This window comes from Danio rerio, chromosome 6, assembly GCF_049306965.1.
Source record: "Danio rerio strain Tuebingen ecotype United States chromosome 6, GRCz12tu, whole genome shotgun sequence".
NCBI classification, from domain to species: Eukaryota; Metazoa; Chordata; class Actinopteri; order Cypriniformes; family Danionidae; genus Danio; species Danio rerio.
The window spans coordinates 3,990,865-4,010,479 of NC_133181.1; the positions used below are offsets into that span (position 1 = coordinate 3,990,865).

At 37.1% G+C, this 19,615-nt stretch overlaps 1 protein-coding gene across 3 annotated transcripts in view; it reads left to right on the forward strand.

Annotated features, from left to right (window-relative positions):
• The first annotated feature begins 367 nt into the window (after nt 1-367).
• The window catches only part of kdm4aa (lysine (K)-specific demethylase 4A, genome duplicate a), a 41,390-nt gene continuing 22,142 nt past the window's right edge, over nt 368-19,615 (forward strand). For 2 of the 3 annotated variants that reach the window (XR_012407534.1, XM_001921794.9), the window contains exons 1-13: nt 368-479; nt 2,264-2,423; nt 4,406-4,581; nt 6,504-6,618; nt 6,723-6,916; nt 8,822-8,871; nt 8,952-9,055; nt 9,136-9,273; nt 9,654-10,045; nt 12,398-12,570; nt 12,654-15,781; nt 16,187-16,277; nt 18,485-18,666. Coding sequence is in view for 2 of the 3 variants with exons in the window: in XM_001921794.9 (XP_001921829.2) it covers nt 2,277-2,423; nt 4,406-4,581; nt 6,504-6,618; nt 6,723-6,916; nt 8,822-8,871; nt 8,952-9,055; nt 9,136-9,273; nt 9,654-10,045; nt 12,398-12,570; nt 12,654-15,781; nt 16,187-16,277; nt 18,485-18,666 (4,890 nt within the window). In the remaining variant the exon portion in view is untranslated. The remainder of the gene's footprint in view (nt 480-2,263; nt 2,424-4,405; nt 4,582-6,503; nt 6,619-6,722; nt 6,917-8,821; nt 8,872-8,951; nt 9,056-9,135; nt 9,274-9,653; nt 10,046-12,397; nt 12,571-12,653; nt 15,782-16,186; nt 16,278-18,484; nt 18,667-19,615) is intronic. The other variant, XM_005165688.6, reaches the window with a different exon arrangement.

The following is a 19,615-nucleotide window of genomic DNA, read 5'->3' on the forward strand; positions in this document are numbered from 1 at the left end:
TATTTTATTTTTATATTTCTCTTGGGTCAAATATGTTTTATGGCTCATATCATATGTGAGTGAATTAAATTACATAAAATTGCGTCTCTTTTTATCTATACATAAATATATAAAATACCCATAGCCTTATGCTATAATTTAAAACGTTATGTGCAGTAACCGGATTATCGTTTGTGTTATCATACAGCAATACTATCTATATTATCTACATATATTCTCTGACCCATATGGAGGGTATCGCTGGGTCATATGGAGGAAGTTATATACAAATTGTCCGTATTATCTTTATGTCCTCATGTGGAGTGTGTTGATTAGGGGGCGCGCGCAGGGGAACGCCTTCTTCCATCTTTGTAAACAGTGAGTGCGCATGCGCGTCGCTGCACTCTAATGGAGGACATGTCTGATCTGCAATCGCCTTTTTCTGCGCCGTTTTTCTGAGTTTGCGACCTCAACATCACTTAACTGAGTCTGCGACAGCCGTGAGTAAACTCCTCTCCTCCTCCACTGACATATATGATCGGATTTGTATGCGTACGTACAGATTTCGTGTGTGTTTCAGTGTGTGAACGTCTGTGTTTACAGTAGTTAGCCAATAGGCTCATCAAAGTTTGGAGCGATCAATAATTCATGTAATAACACAGTTATACACTCCATAAAAAGTGTAATTACACTATGTGTATAGATACGAGCGTGTGTGTGTTGAGCTAAAAAGGCGTGTTTGCCTGACAGGAGTAAGTTTGTGTTCATTTTGAGCGGCTTTAGCCGTCGGTGTGTGTTTGTTGTTGTTTTTTAGCTGTCACTTTGACAGATTTCGATGTCAGAATTTTAAATGTTTCTATGCAAAACCTTATGGTGAGATCATGACAGATTCATATATACGATGGTTATTGGTTAAACACTCCAAATGAACAGATATGATATGTTTATTTGGCTAACGTCAGCTAGCATGCTAATATGAGTTTACAGGTGCTCCAAGATTCATAATAATAACCGTTATTAATTACTACAGTTCATTAATATTATCTTTATTAACTGTGAGCTTGAATTAATTGGTAGAGGGTGTATTTTTGCTTTTTATTTTTGTCATTTTATTATAGCATATTGTTATTGTGAATAAAACTTATTTTAAGTTTATTTCTGCAAGTAAAGATTATGAGCATGTTGTCAATTGTCAATTTTTTTTAGTTAATGCATATTAATATAATTTTAATTGCAAGTCTAACTACACAAATAATGACATTAAGCTATTGTATATAAATTTATATTTGTTTAGAATTAATCATTACTTATATGTTAGCTATAGGCATGGGACGATAACCATTTTCAAGGTACACAGTGGTTTAGAAAAGTCAAGGTTTTAAAACCGCCATAATTTTCTACTATTCCCTTCATAAGGTATGTCCATTTTTTTTTTACCTTTTTTATTTATATATATTTATTTATTTTTTTTTTAATACAACAGTATCTCCAGCAGAAAAGATCTCCAAAGATGCCATTCATTCATCATTCGTTTTCTTTTCGGCTTAGTCCCTTTATTAATCTGGGGTCGCCACAGCAAAATGAACTGTCCAAAGATGCTGTTTTTATTTTAAAGAAATCAGTGTTTTTGAAACTAATGCAGACAACAAGTCAATGATTCATTTAAATTCGTCAGCCTGATATGTTTACTGATTCAAAATATTATAAATGTTTCATAAAAGTTTTAGTATTGCACCCAGACATTTAAAAAAGCATGTATTAGTAGTAAAAGCTAATTACAGTAATCACAACATCATAAAACCATGATATAAAACCTAATTAGGTATGGGCCGATATAAGATTGTGACGGAATGATAACCTTGGATAAAAATATCACGGTGTTACAACATTGTACTACTCTAAAATATGGTGTTATTTTATTGAATGTCTCTGTAAACACAGTATATTTTATTTTAAGAAACATTTAATATATTTTGGAACAGTAGATTTTGATGTGGAGGGTGTTTTTGCAGATACTGTTGCCCTAAAAAACTAAATAAAAAAAAAATAAATAAAAAACATAAATCATTGGAACGGTATATCAGAAAATTCTGGCGGTTTTAAAACCTTGGCTTTTCCAAACCGCGATAAACCTTGAAACCAGTTATCGTCCCATGCCTATGCCTAATTAGCTATAAAGTAGTTTTGTATCCACCAGTTTAGCTGTGGTGTGATTGATGCATATGGATTTCCTTTTTCCCTTCATTGTGTTTCTTACATATTTTCTTTTAAATTTCTCTTACAGTCCGAGTGTCAGAATGGCTTCGGACTCGGTCTCTCAAAGCTCCCAGAGTCCTGCCACCAGGATCATGACCTTTCATCCCACAAAAGAGGAGTTCAAAGACTTCAACAGATACATTGCATATATGGAGTCGCAGGGGGCGCACAGGGCCGGGATGGCAAAGGTGAGCCTGCTTTTTGTTGAACTGTATATATTCATTCAGCTCAGATTACTGTGAGAAAACATTTGTAGTAAGGCTCAGCAATATAGCCGCCTTTCCACCGCACACGACATTTGGACACGACTGTCGGAGTACGCCCCCTTGTGGCAGTCGCACAGTATTTTCAGTGTTGTCGTTCACCATGGGAAAGAAGCTGATTCTCACAGTGTCTGAAATAAAGCAGTGCAAAAGCAAGAGCCTTTATTCTCTGTGCGTTTACATGGTTTAATGAAGGAATGAATACTAGAAACTCCAACCCGGGCTCATTGAGGAAACGTAGCCCCGCGGATGTTTCTGGAGACCGCAAAATACGTCCCGGGAGGTACGTATTTGAGCAGTTTTTGTTTTTGTGTTCTTTCGCTTTTTCGCATCTCGGACGCCTTTCGGGAGCGCGCGCCGTTCGCGGCCGCGCTGTTCTCGCGTGAAAAGCCGCCGCAGACCGATGTAGAGCGACCGTCCGTCCTACTGACTGGCTGAACGACTGAACGATCGACCGGGCGGCCAATCGGCCGACACAGCCGCCCTCCTCCTTCCCTAAACCCAAGCGATGATTTGCAAAAGCCGTTCAGAAAAAAAAGCAAAAGCCCTCGTCCGATTTTGACCGCGTTTTCGGATCTCGCCCCGTCTCAAACTCGTTCGCTTTTTTTTTTTTTTTGGATTCTGTTTTTCATCTTACCTGATTTCTGGAACCCGGTTGTCGCCGTGGCCGGCTCCTCCTCCCTTCAGGCCTCCAATCCGCCGAAGTAACGCTGCAAGCTAAGCGGACAAACTGGTTGAGGCGGAAAAGCCCTCCACACGGAGGCGAGCCATCAGCCGGCGAGCATGAAGAGGAGGAGCGGAGCGGCGTCAAACCGCCCCACAGCGTTTGCTCGATAAAAAAATAAAACGCGGCCATACGTTCCTCCGGCCATGTAAATCGCCGTCTCCAGAAACGTCAGCGGGGCTACGTTTTCAGAATTAGCTTGGGTTGAGAAACTCATAGGCCGCTAAAATATTGGAGGGAATGTGGAGACAACATTAAAAATATATATTGTTATTACTTTCTTATTTTTGTTTATGAACAGATGTGTTTTTTTTTTAATATAGACTTTTTATAATTAAAAATATAACCAAATAAATTCCTATTTCTCATCTCGGGCGCACGGACTTGCTTGTACAACACTGGAATACATCACATCCTGCCGGCCGGTCGCATACGGTCTAGTCGCAGGAGTTCAGATATTTCGATGGATCAACAGCTCAATTCCGATCTGAATTTTCCACATATAGAGATGATCGTAACCTCACGCAGCTCCCAAACTGCTCTCCATTGGAAATGAATGACTTCCGGTCTGTCGCTTGTCGCTTGTCGTGTGCAGTGAAAAGGAGGCTTCTATATCATTTCAGCATCGATACTGCAATGTGCACAACCGCAATAGTCACATCACAAAAGATATGCAATGTTGAGTTTAAATTATAGTTGACCAGGAGCTACAGAATTGTATTCAATCACTGTATTTATATTGAATTTATATGATTTATGCAAAACAGAATGTCTTATTAGAATTTTTGTCTTGATTCTAGTACAAATATCTACATTTCAAAGCGAAAGCAAGATTATTTCACTTACCCTACTGGCAGATAATTTAGCTGGTTTTAAAGAAAACAAGGACTTATTTTTTTCTGATGGTGAAAGTACTTGCTCTACGAATGTTTTGATATTTGGACTAGAAACGAGACAAAACAAAGTAGGAAAAGCATTTTTTATTGTGATGATTCAATTGTTGTACCTGAATACTATTAGAAAACCATCAAATGGTGTTATTAAAAATGTCTTGTGAAACTGTATCCATTTCGCAATATTTATCGCAGGAAAAAAATCACAATATTAGATTTTTTCAATATCGTGCAGCCCGAATTTTTAGTGTTGTGTGTGTGATCATCTCATTGGTGTGTTTGTCTGTCAGGTGGTGCCACCGAAGGACTGGAAGCCCCGGCGCACATATGATGACATTGAAGATCTGGTGATTCCCACCCCTATTCAACAAGTGGTCACTGGCCAATCGGGTCTCTTCACTCAGTACAACATCCAGAAGAAGCCAATGACAGTCCGCGAGTTCCGCAAAACCGCCAACACAGACAAGTGAGCAGAAAACATTGATACATATACATACTTTTTAATCAGCTTCTTAAAGTGGTAGTTCACAAAAAAATATTTACTCATCCTCTACTTGTTCCAAACCTGTATGAGTTTTTTTGTTGTGCTGAATACTATGGACGTCAATGGCTGCTTTTTTTACCAGCATTCGTTTTTGTGTTCAATAAAAGTTTAGAGACACTTAAGTGTGAGTTAATGGTGAAAACAAATCGAGTGATCTATCCTTTTAATGAATGTACCTAGATTCATCATGCAGGATTAATTATTGTACATTTTATATGTTAATTATTGTATATTTTAAATAAAAAAGTGCAATCAAAATATAAAGAAACCCTCCACTAAAGAGACCTTTTGCTTATTTAACTATACTGTAATTTAAATGTTTGCAAGTGGTGTAGTTTTTATATATGATGAAGATTTCATATTATTATTATTATTAGTATTATCATCATCAAAGTTCAAATCAGCTAAGAATGTTGTGGAAATGAATACATTTTTTACAATTCTTCGGTACAATTAAAGAACAGCATTTATTTAGAACAGAATTTTTTTGTGACATTATAAACGTATTTCCTGTTAATTTCTTTTTTTTTTTTTTCATTTATTTGTGATTATTTTCTCAAGCTTGAACAAAAATTTTGAACAATCAAGGTTGTAATTTTTTACCACCACTTTTAAACATTGCCACCGAAATGAATTAGCAAACAAATAATATTAAAATACAATTACAACAGGTATGGATACAAATATATAGCAAAATAGAAAAATTAAAAATAATAAATAAATTAAAAAAAAAAATAAAAAAAAAATAATAATAATTATAAAATTATAACAATAATTAATAAATAATTACCTACAGTACATGATAATACAAATCAATAATCTGACACATGTTTAGTGGTCTTTTACATAAATATAAAACCAAACCCTATTGGTGATCACAGTTAAATCTGTTTGCACAGATTTCTTTATATAAATCAGATAAAGGAGTCTTCCTTTTTTCAAAATATGTGATCATAGGTTGCCATGTCTCATAAAATTTTTGGACAGATCCCTTCATTAAATATTTAATTTTCTCTTAATTTCAAATATAAAATCAGATCACACATTCACATTGAAGCTTTAGGTGAAGCTGCAGATTTCCACAAGTAGTGTTCCCTTATGTTATGTTTGGGGTGTTTTCGTCCACCATGGGGAGCTGTTGTGTCTTAATTTGCCCACAACTTTCTCTGTGTTTCAGTATATGGAGTGATTTTTGGTGACAAATCATATTTTGACATATTTTGGAAAATGCTTTAAAAAATGTTTCAAAAACTGAATACACTGTGTGCAACTTTATTATGTTCTTGGCTGTTTTTCCCCATTTACTTCCATTATAATGACACTTTTTGACTGCAAAACCATACACCATTTAATCACGCGTTCTTGATTGTTGGTGGTGTCATTATAATGGAAGTCAATGGGGCAAAAACAGCCACAAACAGTAACTCAGGGAAAATAAAATTTTTCTGCGCACGCAGATTCCGTGTGGGCCTAAATGTCCCAAAACTTAAACAGCAGTCTAAATCCGAATGAACAAGTAAACATAATATCAGCAACTAATACAACTGGCTACTTTAAAAACTTATGATGCGCAATAAAAGCAAATACTCTCCAAATTTAATGTCTAAAAATGGTTTCTGTATGACATATAAAGGTAGCCTGTAGAGAACAGAATGCTTCTTCAGGAATGACTCACGGTTCTTTGATCAATATAAAATGATCTGGAATCATTAGGCTGAGCTGAAACCTGAAATTCTCGCGATATCCAGCCCTACTTTTGCATTTGATGAAGCGCAAAGGAGATGAACTGCTATTATGTTGACTTTGTCAATGTGTAATACAACATTTTTCTTACACAACTTTAGGTTCTCTAATCCCAGATATGCTGACTTTGAAGAACTGGAGAGAAAATTTTGGAAGAATTTAACATTCAATCCACCATTATATGGGGCAGATGTCAGTGGAACCCTCTATGATCCCGTGAGTGATCTGCCATTTTTGGGAACGAAATATGTTTGTGTTGGAAAGTGAGTTCACAAGGTCATGATAGGACTGTATGATGATTACAAACATATGTGTGACAGGACGTGATGGAGTGGAATATTGGCCGCCTGAACACTATATTGGACATGGTGGAGAGAGAGAGTGGAATCACAATCAAAGGGGTGAACACTCCATATCTGTATTTCGGGATGTGGAAGAGCACATTCGCCTGGCACACGGAGGACATGGATCTCTACAGCATCAACTACCTGCACTTTGGAGAACCCAAGTCCTGGTACTGTCATTGCTTGTGTCTAATATGTGTGTTTATGCGTAACAGTGAGGAACATTAAAAAAAAATTAGGTTTTTATATACATGTTTTATTTAAACCAGGAGACTTTTTGACAGATTCTTTAAAAAGAAACAGGCTATAAGAATTATTTGTTCAAATACACTATCATTCAAAGTTTGGGGTCAATAAGTGTTTGTTTGTTTGTTTGTTTGTTTGTTTGTTTGTTTGTTTGTTTGTTTGTTTGTTTGTTATTTTTAAGCAATATTAAACAGCAACAAAAAATTTAGATATGTTTCTTTAGCAAAAAAGCTGCATATTAGAATTATCAAGTATAACTATGTGACTCTAAGGACTTGAATAACAGGAATTAGTAGCCGTTTAGACATTCAGGTAGACAACCATTACATCTTTTATTTTAAAATCTGGATGAAACTTACTTTTCAAATTTGATCATAATCGTATCAGGGATTCCCATTTCAAAATGTAAAAGGCTGTAAAATTGATAAGATATTTATTTGAATAAAAATGCTACTATTTATATTAATTTAGTTTGTACTTAATTTATTTATTTTGCATGGTTTTGTATTAATAATTAATTTACTTTATCCCATTTTTTAAATTAATTTGTTGTTTTTTTATACTAGCTTGTCTTTATTTATTTAAGTTTGTCTGTTTATTTGAATTTATTTATTTTTTATTAATTTTACAAAGTCTACAAAATGTAAAAGATATTCCCTTTAATAAAATGTAACATTTATTTGTATTAATAATTAAACTGTTTTGTCGATTTTATACTAACTTCTCATTATTTATTTATTTTTGGTTTGTTTATTTGAGTTTATTTTAGTAGTGAAATTATTTATTAATTTCTTAAGTCTATAAAATGTATGTTATTTATTTTAATTAATTAAAATATATATATATATATATATATATATATATATATATATATATATATATATATATATATATATATATATTATATTATATTAATCTTGTTTGTACTTAGACGTAATTGATTTATCATGGTTTTGTATTAATAATTATATTGCTTTTTAATAAATTTGCCCATTTTTTTGTTTTTTATATTAACTTGTCTTTTATTTATTTTAGTTTGTTGATTTGATTTGATTTTTGATTTTCTGAATGAAATTACTTATTCATTTCATAACAGTCTACAAAATGTAAAAGTTACGTATGTTGATAAAAAGTATTATTATTTATATTAATCTAGCTTGTACTTAAAATTAATTCATTAATTTATCATGGTTTTGTATTAATACTTAAATAGCTTTATCACCATTTTTATTGATTTATTTGTTGTTTAACTTGTCCTTATTTATTTTAGTTTGTCTGTTGATTTGGATTTATTTTTGATTAATGAATGAAATTTATTTATATCATAAAAGTCTATAAAATGTAAAAGATATTGGTTTTAATAAAGGTATTAATATTTTTATTAATCTAGTTTGTACATAATAGATAACTGGTACTTTGATAAATATAAATATAATACATTATTATTTATTAATTTAGCATGGTTTTATATTTAGAATTAAATTGCATTATCCCCAATTTTTGTTGTTTCTTTCATACTAACTTTTCTTTATGTATTTTAGTTTGTCTGTTTATTTGTATTTAATGTTTTATGTTATTAATGAAATTATTTATTAATGATTTTTAATTTTTTTTTTAATCTTCACAGACCCCCTAGCACTCTCTTGCAGTGTTCTATGGGTTCCTTTATCTTAGCTTAAACTCTAAAATTAATATTTGATTAAACTGTACTTTTGTCAAATAAATGCAGCCTTGGTGATTAAGACATACTTTAAATACAATTACAAAAAATAATATATTTATACAAGCATTATTACTTGGTCTTGAATTGAAAATGAGTCCTTCTGCAGGTATGTTGTGCCTCCAGAGCACGGGAAAAGATTGGAGCGTCTTGCTAAAGGTATAGTGATCTTCCGAAAGCACATTATTAGTTCCTCCAGTTCCTCCAGCAGCTCATCAACTTTATTTTCCTCCATGCAGGATTTTTCCCTGGAAGCGCCCAAAGTTGCGAAGCCTTCTTGCGACACAAAATGACTTTAATATCACCGTCTATTCTGAGGAAGTATGGGATACCCTTTGAGAAGGTTAGTTACTTTATACTTATCATATAATGTCAAACCTACTTTCATCTCCTGGTTTGACCTCTTTCTGCTTGATTCATCAGGTCACACAGGAAGCAGGCCAGTTCATTGTCACATTCCCATATGGATATCATGCTGGGTTTAACCACGGCTTCAACTGCGCAGAATCCACCAACTTCGCCACTCAGCGCTGGATTGATTATGGAAAGCTGGCAACATTAGTATGTTATTTTTTTTGTACACACTTTGAAGGGATAGTTCACCCAAAAATTATACTTTTTACTCACCCTCATGTTCTTACAATACCTTTATGAGTTTCTTTATTCTGTTGAACACAAAGGAAGATATTTTGAAGAATGCTGAAAACCGGTAACCATTGACTTCCATTGTTGGAAAAATTAATAACTATGGAGGTCAGTGGTTACAGGTTTTCAGCCTTCTTCAAAATATCTTGTGTGTTTAACAGAAGAGAGGATCTCATAAAGGTTTGAAACAGGTAAAGGGTGAAAAAATATTGGTCATAAGGTCATAAGGTCATTTTAAAAGTAGTTTTCGGGCCTATTGGAGTGTTTTTGTGTGACCATGTGCTTCACATTCTCAGTGTTCCTGCCGGAAGGACATGGTGAAGATTTCCATGGACGTGTTTGTGCACAAGTTCCAGCCAGAACGATACAAACTTTGGAAAGCAGGAAAGGATAATGTGCCTATTGACCACTCGAAGCCCACTCCAGAAGTGGCTGAAATCCAGAAAGAGAACGAGAAAGGAGAGATCAGCGATAGCGAGAGAGCGGAAACACTGGAAGAGAGAGGAGAAGCAGAGGCAGGAGACCAGCAGAAGGCAAACACAGATGATGGAGAGGAGGACAAAGCTGAAGCCTTCTCTGAGAAGGTGGTGAAGAGAGAAAGCGATGCTGGAAAGGAGAAAGCAGAAGCAGAGGTAGAGAAGAGTGTGAGGGATGAAGAGCCCAGCAGCACTTCAGAACAGATCAGCAGGTTTGTAGAACAACATTTGATCTGATGTTTTCACAATTGTTTCTGCGATGTAATTGCACGTTTTTTGTTTGAAAGGTGTATTATGTTTTAGCTTTTTAACTCCGCTAAAGCGTATCAATAATTTGTTTGCAGATATTTAAAGAAGCATGCTAAGAGAACATATTGTTTATTTGAAAAACAATGTTAAAGCCAGTCATTCTCCTTTGAAAATGTGCGTTCTGTGTTGGGATGTCTGTAAACTGTATATTAGCTCCCACAGTTAGCCTTGTGGCGGTGAAAAAATGTATTTCATTTCAGTCATGAAGGCTGTGTTAATGTACGCATGTGAGCTCAGGGGACAGTAGCAACCTCTGAAATGAAATGCTCATTTAGAGTTACATGAGGTGGTTTTTAATTAGCAATAATAGGGGTGTACCAGATCACAACCCACGGTTTGAAACACACGTGACCTGCGGATTAATAAAATGTAAATTTTTTATTAATCCATCATTTGTAACGATCACAGAGAGATCACCTCTTGCATCAGAAATATAATGATGACGGAAGAAGTTGTGGTGGGTTATTCAGTATGTGGTGGGTTTCTTAGGTTATTAAAGGTGTTTTCTGTCACTACTTGTTTCGCCTGCATTAATACATTCAGTGTAAGCTGCACGATTAATCATTAAAAGGTCGGGATCTCAACACCCACGCAACATCAATTATAAATGATGCTGATTTGCATGTTTATTAATCCTTCGAATCGCTGCATTCAAATCTGTGTTTGAACAATTCAAAAATCAAGAAAGAGATTCAGTCTTTAGTCTTTTGAGTTAGTTTTGAAGTTACAAACAGTCAAATAACACAGAAGTACTGGGAGAACAGTTTATAGTTTAGACAAAACCACTGATGTTTATGGTAAAGATTAAAATCACCATCATATGCATTTAACGATGCTCAACAATGAAAGTTGTAGGCAGCCATTACATGGCGACAACCCGCCATTAAAAATACGCCACTGAATAATTCTTCAGAAATGATCATCTAGCAATGAAACATGAGTTTTATGAGTGAATCACTGAATCATTTATTTAAAATGAGACTGAAAATAAATATGGGTTGTAAACATCATAGCGGGGCGACGCAGTAGGTAGTGCTGTTGCCTCACAGCAAAAAGGTCGCTGGGTCATGGTTCAATCCTCGGCTCAGTTGCTGTTTCTGTGTGGAGTTTGCATGTTCTCCCTGCATTCGTGTGGGTTTCCTCCGGGTGCTCCAGTTTCCCCCACAGTCCAAAGACATGCGGTACAGGTGAATTGGGTAGGCTAAATTATCTGTAGTGTGTGTGAATGTGTGTGTGTGTGTGAATGTTTCCCAGAGATGGGTTGCGGCTGGAAGGGCATCCGCTGTGTAAAAACTTGCTGGATAAGTTGGCGGTTCATTCCGCTGTGGCGACCACGGATTAATAAAGGGACTAAGCCGACAAGAAAATGAATGAATGAACATTATAGCGTTATATTTATACATTTAGCGTCATCAGCAATAGTAGTAGTAACAGTGAATTTTTACAATATTTCACAATTTATTTTTATTCAGCTGATTATTTCTTAATTTTATTTCTAATAAAATTACAGCTTCTAAGTTCTGTTTGTTAAAACCAGAGGTGCTGTTTTTGTAATAAATGGAAAGCAAATTACATTTGTCCCCTCCCCTTTTAACTGATCCGAAAAATGGTTCAATCCTTGATTTAAAAACATAATGTGATCTGAACGGTGAAGTTTGTGATTCGTTACACCACTAGCAAATAATAAAAACATCACAATTGTAAACATTAGCTGTGAAGCTTAAAGTGTAAGGGCTCATTCACACCGAACATGTCTTAGTTTCTAAAAAACCACAGCACAAGGAAGGAGGGTATTTGGACACGGCAACTGAGTGCCCTTAAACAGAAACTTGCAACGGTTGTCCCACCTCTGAGTTCTCCTAATTGGTCCACTACTAATGAGATGCACTGTGGTGAAATTTGAAGATCTTTTTACTTCACACAGCATCTAAAAACGCAGCGTTCATGTTTGTGTTGCTTCAAAAGATGCAATCGTAATGGTCACAGACATCTGTCAAACCTTAACAAACAATAGAAAAGTAGCACATTGGGAAGGAAAAACAAGTTCTGTATGAACCGCCCCTAAGACTCATTTCTGTTGGGGTCATCAATCTGGCTACCTGCATTTGCACAGATTCGTAGAGGAGCGGCCGGTTAAAAAGAAATCCCTCTCCAATGTTTTGAATTTCCCCTGCAATACCTTGTTCAACCACTAGTGTCGATTCTACATACTGCACCTTTAACAACTTTTTGTGATGTTCCTTCTCTTCATACAGCAGTAGTCCAAAGCAGAACACGGGGCAGAAGAGGCTCAGATCCAGCACTGACAATGAAGCAAAAGACGACAATCAAGTAAAGATAGAAGTGGAGGAGGTTGAGAAGAAGAAAGCCAAACTCGGCCAGAATGAAACAGACAACAACGAGGAACAGTCTGTCTCTGCTGAGCCAGGTAGAGCTTCTTGCACAACGTGTAATGCTTGTGTAATGCTTGTAATTAAAATATTAAAACAGACAATGTTTGTATTTCTACAGATGACGAGAAAGCTGAGGAGACCATGGAGACAGACACGCCTCCTCCACAACAGCAAGAGTGCATGGAGGCGGAGCTCTCCACGTCAGACCCCACCTCCAGCAGTGACATCACGACACAGCAAAGAGAAGAAGAATCCAGCGACGTCACCTCATCCACACAGTCCATAAACAGCGTTGATGAAGATGTGGCTCTGGGCGGTGATGTTGCCTCTCAGTCTGAAGACGTCACTCAAAGCTTTGTTGTCCAAATCAACCCTGAGGATATCACTCCAACTGATCTCACTGATGCTCAACCAAGTAACATCACGTCCCATCCATGTTCCAGTGACATCCCTGCGACTTCCTTTATGTCTGTAAGCAGCAGTAACTTCTCCAAACACAGCATTAGCTTCGCCTACACTTGTGATGGCACCACAGAACCCAGCGACAGCATCAACCTTACTCCACGTGTGCCTAGCATTAATGTTGCCCATATTTCTGATGTCCAGCCAGAACCCAGTGACATCATCGTTAGCCTTAAACAGAATTCCAGTGCTAACTCCACCTATACCTCTGACGTTCAGTCAGATCTAAGCAACGTCACCGTCGACCCTGAACACAAGCCCAGCATTAACTCCACCCACATCATCAATGTCCAATCAGAAACCAGCAACATCACCATCAGCTCGGAACACGAGCCAAGCATTAGTTCCACCCCTATGAGTGATGTCCAATCAGAAACTAGCTTTAAATATGAGCCTGGCAATAACTCTGCCTATGTTTGTGACGTCAAACCTGAACACAGTGACATCAGTATGAGCCCGATATATAAGCCTGGCGTTAACTTCGCTCACACATCTGATGTCCAACCAGAACCCAGCGAATGTGAGTCCTGCACAAACTCAGACCACATCTGTGATGTCCAATCAGAAGCCAATGACATCATCATCAACTCTAAAGATGAGATGAGCATTAACTCGGCACACACCTTTGATGTCCAACCAGAGCCCAGTGACAACACCGTCAGCCTTACACATAAACCTGATATCAGCTCCACCAGTGGTTCTGATGTCCCATCAGGACCTGGTGACATCACCGACAGCCTTGGATATGACCCTGATTTTAACTCCACCCACACCGGTCATGTCCAATCAGAATCCAACAACAGCCCTAAACACAAGCTTCCCATTAACTCCGCCCATACCTATGATGTCCAATCAGGACCCAGCGACATCACCGACGGCCATAGGTTTGAGTCTGAATTTAACTCCACCCACATCTGTGATGTCCAATCAGGACCCAGCGACATGTCTGTCAACTCTAAACGTAAGTCTAGCATTGACTCCGCCCAAATTGATGATGCCCAATCAGATCCCAGCGACATCTCCATCGGCTCTAAACAGGAGTACAGCATTAACTCCGCCCAAATTGATAATGTCCAATCAGAACCCAGCGACATCTCCATCGGCTCTAAACAGGAGTCCAGCATTAACTCCGCCCAAATTGATAATGTCCAATCAGAACCCAGCAACATCTCCATCAGCTCTAAACAGGAGACCAGCATTAACTCCACCCAAATTGATGATGTCCAATCAGAACCCAGCGACATCTCCATCAGCTCTAAAAACAAGCTCCGCATTAACTCCGCCCAAATTGATGATGTCCAATCAGCGCCCAGCGGCATATCTGTCAGCTCTGAACAGGAGACAAGCATCATCTCGGCCCAAGTCGATGATGTCCAATCAGAATACAGTGACATCTCCATCAGCTCTAAACATGAGCCCAGCATTAACTCCACCCAAACTGATGATATACAATCAGAACCCATCGACATATCTTTTGGCTCTAAACAGGAGTCCTGCATTAACTCCGCCCAAATGTATGATGTCCAATCAGAACCCAGTGACATCTCCATCAGCTCTACACAGGAGACCAGCATCAACTCCGCCCAAATGTATGATGTCCAATTAGAACCCAGTGACATCTCTATTAGCTTTAAAGACAAGCCCAGCATTAACTCCTCCCAAGTTGATGATGTCCAATCAGAACCAAGCGACATATGTTTTGGCTCTGAACAGGAGACCTGCATAAACTCCGCCCAAATTTATGATGTCCAATCAGAACCCAGCAACATCTCCTTCAGCTCTAAACAGGAAACCAGCATCAACTCCACCCAAATGTATGATGTCCAATCAGAACCCAGCGACATCTCCATCAGCTCTAATCAGGAAACCAGCATTAACTCCACCCAAATGTATGATGTCCAATCAGAACCCAGCGACATCTCCATCAGCTCTAATCAGGAAACCAGCATTAACTCCACCCAAATGTATGATGTCCAATCAGAACCCAGCGACATCTCCATCAGCTCTAATCAGGAGACCAGCATTAACTCCACCCAAATGCATGATGTCCAATCAGAACCCAGCGACATCTCCATCAGCTCTAATCAGGAGACCACCATTAACTCCACCCAAATGTATGATGTCCAATCAGATCCCAGCGACATCTCCATCAGCTCTAAACACAAGCCCAGCATTAACTCCGCCCGAATGTATGACGTCCAATCAGAACCAAGCGACATCTCCATCAGCTCTAAACACAACCCCAGCATTGACTCCACCCAAATGTTTGATGTCCAATCAGAACCCAGCGATTTCTCCATCAGCTCCAAACACAAGCCCAGCATTGACTCCACCCAAATATATGATGTCCAATCAGCGCCCAGTGGCCTCACCATCAGCTACAAACAGAAGACCAGCATTAACTCCGCCCAAATGTATGAGGTCCAATCAGAACCCAGCGACTTCTCTGTCAGCTCTAAACGCAAGCCCAGCATTGACTCCATTCACATGTATGATGATGTCCAGTTGAAGTCCAGTAACTTCATGGTCAGCCGAACACCCGAACCCACCTATAAGATCATCCCAGAGCCCAGCAGCAGTGTGAGTGTAAATGTGTCAGGCTTGAGCTCTGTGTTAGCGAGTGTCAGTCAGGGCTCAGTTCAACACATCTTCCAGAGGACACTGAGCCCTGCAGAGGTGCTGCACGTCCACAGCTACGCTAAAGGAGATTACAGCGACATTGAGCCGCGCATTCAGCATGAGAGAGACAGTGATTCTGATAGCGAGTCTCAGGATGACAACAAGGTGCGTACAAGGCCTGCTTTCTCAATGTTTATGCGCTGAAGTATTAGAGCGCTGCAGAGATTCATTTTTTTTATGACAGCCTAGAGATTAAAGGGTAAGTTCACCCCAAAAAAAAAAAAAAAAGAATAAAATTAACCTCACCCTCAAGACACCATAGGAATATCCTAGGTCAGGGCTACTATAGTTTGCAAATTGTGTATGTGCATTTAGTTCTGATGATGATGTAGATTTATGTGCTGTTCTGAATTCACTGTGTTATTTGTTTTACAGTATTATTTTTAACATTTAGAGACAGATAAGATAGTTTTATGTCATGTCACAACTCCTGCACTTCCATCATGAACCACTAGAGGGTTTGGTGCTCTGCTGTGAATAATGAGTTTGTGGCTTTGTGTATTCCTACAGAAAGAAGCCGAGCGTCCAGCTGAAGCTCAGTACAGACTACCCAGACTGCCCAGACACCACCCTCTGATAAAGGACAGCATCAGTGATGAAGGTCAGGGTGTGTGTGTCTGATTAAGAATAAAATAAAAAAAATTAAATTTGAAAACAAAAATTCAGTACAACCTAGAATATAGTCAGAAAACTTGAAACATTAGAAGTGTATACCTGAAATAAATGTAGATTTAAAAAAATTCTGAATCTTAAACATGTTGAAAGCTGAAAGTAAAATTAAAACTACAAACAACATCTAAAAAAAAATACTAATAGTAAAAATATTTAAATTAATGTAAAATTCATAATTAAATGAAATTATAGTACAACTAAAATCATAGTGCTTTGTGAGCCTTTTGCCATACCGAAGTGACTCTTTTTGGCCTATTGAACTAATGTTTACACTTAACTCTTACACACTAATACACTTAATGATATAGTATAAAAATGATATAGTATATTAATGATATATAGAAAAATCTAATATTTTCTGATATTTAGTTTTTCTGCAATATATATATATATATATATATATATATATATATATATATATATATATATATATATATATATATACATTTTTTTAATTTACTTATTTATATATTTTATTATTATTTTATATGTATATATATATATATATATATATATATATATATATATATATATATATATATATATAAATATATATTTATTTATTTATTTTTATTTTATAAATAAATAAAATAAATAAATATATTTATATATATATATATATATATATATATATATATATATATATATATATATATATATATATATATATATATATATATATAGATAGATAGATAGATAGATAGATATATATATATATAGTTATGAATTTAATTAAAAATCTATAATCAAAAAGAGGTTTACCCAAAAACAAAATAACGGAGATTAAAATTATAATACAAGTAGGATTTATTTACAGAAATAAGGAGCAAAAAATAACATTGGAAGGGGTTCAACCAAAATAAATTACAATAAACCAAGCTAACTAAATTAGATCAAACCTCCCTAGAAAACAGATAATAAAATAAAATACAGAACACTTACCTCCCTACTAACAAACACAGGAGAAAACGAAAATAAAAAATAGAAGGCACCATACATCCCTACCATGCTCCAAGCCAGACAGGGAGACAGAAAACCGGGTTTCTTCGGTTAGAATTAGCAACTTCACATCGGCATCTCACAAAACACCACAAAAGAGAAATAAGCAACAAACACTAATTTGATCACTTAAGCACTCATCTCCACTGAGCATACGCGGGGAATCAGGAGAGTCTGTGGAACCATCAAATCCATGCTCTCTGCAGGTTTAAATACAGCCGACCCCAATCCAAGCGCCAATCATGATCCGACCCAACTCAATCCTCTGCACCTGCGAATACTTAGAAATGAAAGTGAGAGTGAGAGAGAGAGGGACAGAAACACCGCACACAAGCCTACACTATATTACACTACAACTAATTGTAACAGTATATATATATATATATATATATACAGTTGAAGTCAAAATTATTAGCCCCCCTTTAAATTTTATTTAGTTTTTTCAATATTTCCCAAATGATGTTTAACAGAAGAACAAGGAAATTAGAATAAAAGAATAAAAGCAGTTTTAAATTTTTTAAAAAACATTTTAGTGACAAAATTATTAGCCTTGTTGGTGTCAGAGGAAAATGGCCTGACTGGTTCCAGCAACAGTAACTCATAACCACTCATTAAAACCAAGGTCTGCAGAAAGGCATCTCTGAATGCACAGCATGTCCATCCTTGAAGCAGATAGGCTACAGCAGCAGAAGACCACACCGGGTGCCACTTCTGTCAGCTAAGAACAGGAAACTGAGGCTAAAATTCACACAGGCTCACCACAATTGGACAATAGAAGATTGGAAAAACATTTCCTGGTCTGACGAGCCTTGATTTCTGCTGTGACATTCAGATGCACACCATTTTCCACTGAACATCCTTTTGATCAGAACTACATCAGAATGGTGTCATTTCTGTGCACAAGCACCACTAAATTCAAGAACAAAATCCCTCTTCTCTAAATTCGGGCCCCTGGTTGAGTCATACTTGTGCCGCAACAGCAAAATTGAAAATTTCGCTATAAGTGTCACCTAAAAGTGTCCCATTAAAGTCACTGTGGGCTTTTCAAATAGTCACCATGTAAGTGTTTAACAAGGGATAAAGTAACTAATGTACATTAAGTCTTGTATCATTAAATGATGTTCTGTATATGTGCAGAGCTGCAGGATCAGGCGGCATCAGAGGAGGACGGGCTGGACGGAGAGGCCTGGGCTCGACCTCTGACCCAGCTGTGGCAGAACAGACCGTACAATCCAGATCGAGAGAGAGAGTACAACAGAGAGATGGGTCTGCGGCCTCCATACTGCTCCATCTGCATGCTCTTCCAGGCACATCACAGGGTACAGACGCTTACACAGATCATACACTACATTTAAACCACTGGTCAAGAGTTTAGGATGTGTTAGATTTATTTATGTATTTTTTAAGTTTGTGTGTAATAAAAACGTACAATGTTTATTTTGCTAGCGCACATTGATATTCTTAAAGGGTCACGAAACACCAAAACACATTTTTTGAGCTGTTGACAGTCGTATATGTGTCCCACACTGCTAAAAACACTATTAGGACACCTATATTTCAGTAAAAAGTGTAAATTGGTTGTTTTTGCGTTATTTCAAGCAAATTCGCACTTCCGGTTTGAAACTAATTTTTGAAGCTGCGTCACGGGCATGACATAATAGCGTGTATTCCAGCGTGCAGACTGGACGCCTGTGCTAGAGTGTGTCTTATTACGTCTTACAGTGTGATGCATTAATGCATGAGTAAGGCTTGGTTCAAACCAATCAGTGCGCTCTATTGTGCAACTTCATTAATATTCATTACTGTCACAGTGTTTAGATGACAGAGACGCCCCATTGTATTGCCAAAACAAGCGTGAAGTGTTGCTTTTATAGTTTGCTGCAGTGAAGTTTCGTTTTTATTTTCTCTCAGTGAAAGCTCAGACTCACGTGTGGATTAACAGTGTACGCGACGCTCGACAACAATAACTTACGTGTCTAAGGAGGATTATTGTTTACCTGAGAGCTGTTCTCATCTGCAAACGCCGAGATCCAGATTCGCTTATAGTCTCCTGTTAATAAAGACGCGGCTCTAGTTGCTGGTGATTGTCCTGTCTCTACAGATTTGGTAAGTGAGCGACCAGTGCTCTGTGTTTATTCAGTTTGTTCGTATCGAACTAACTATTACACCGTGTAAACATGTTAGCACCACAACCAAACTTTAACCTCGTGTATGATTTTCACCGCATTTTGTGACAGGAATAACACACGCGGCTTTCTGACGCTACCT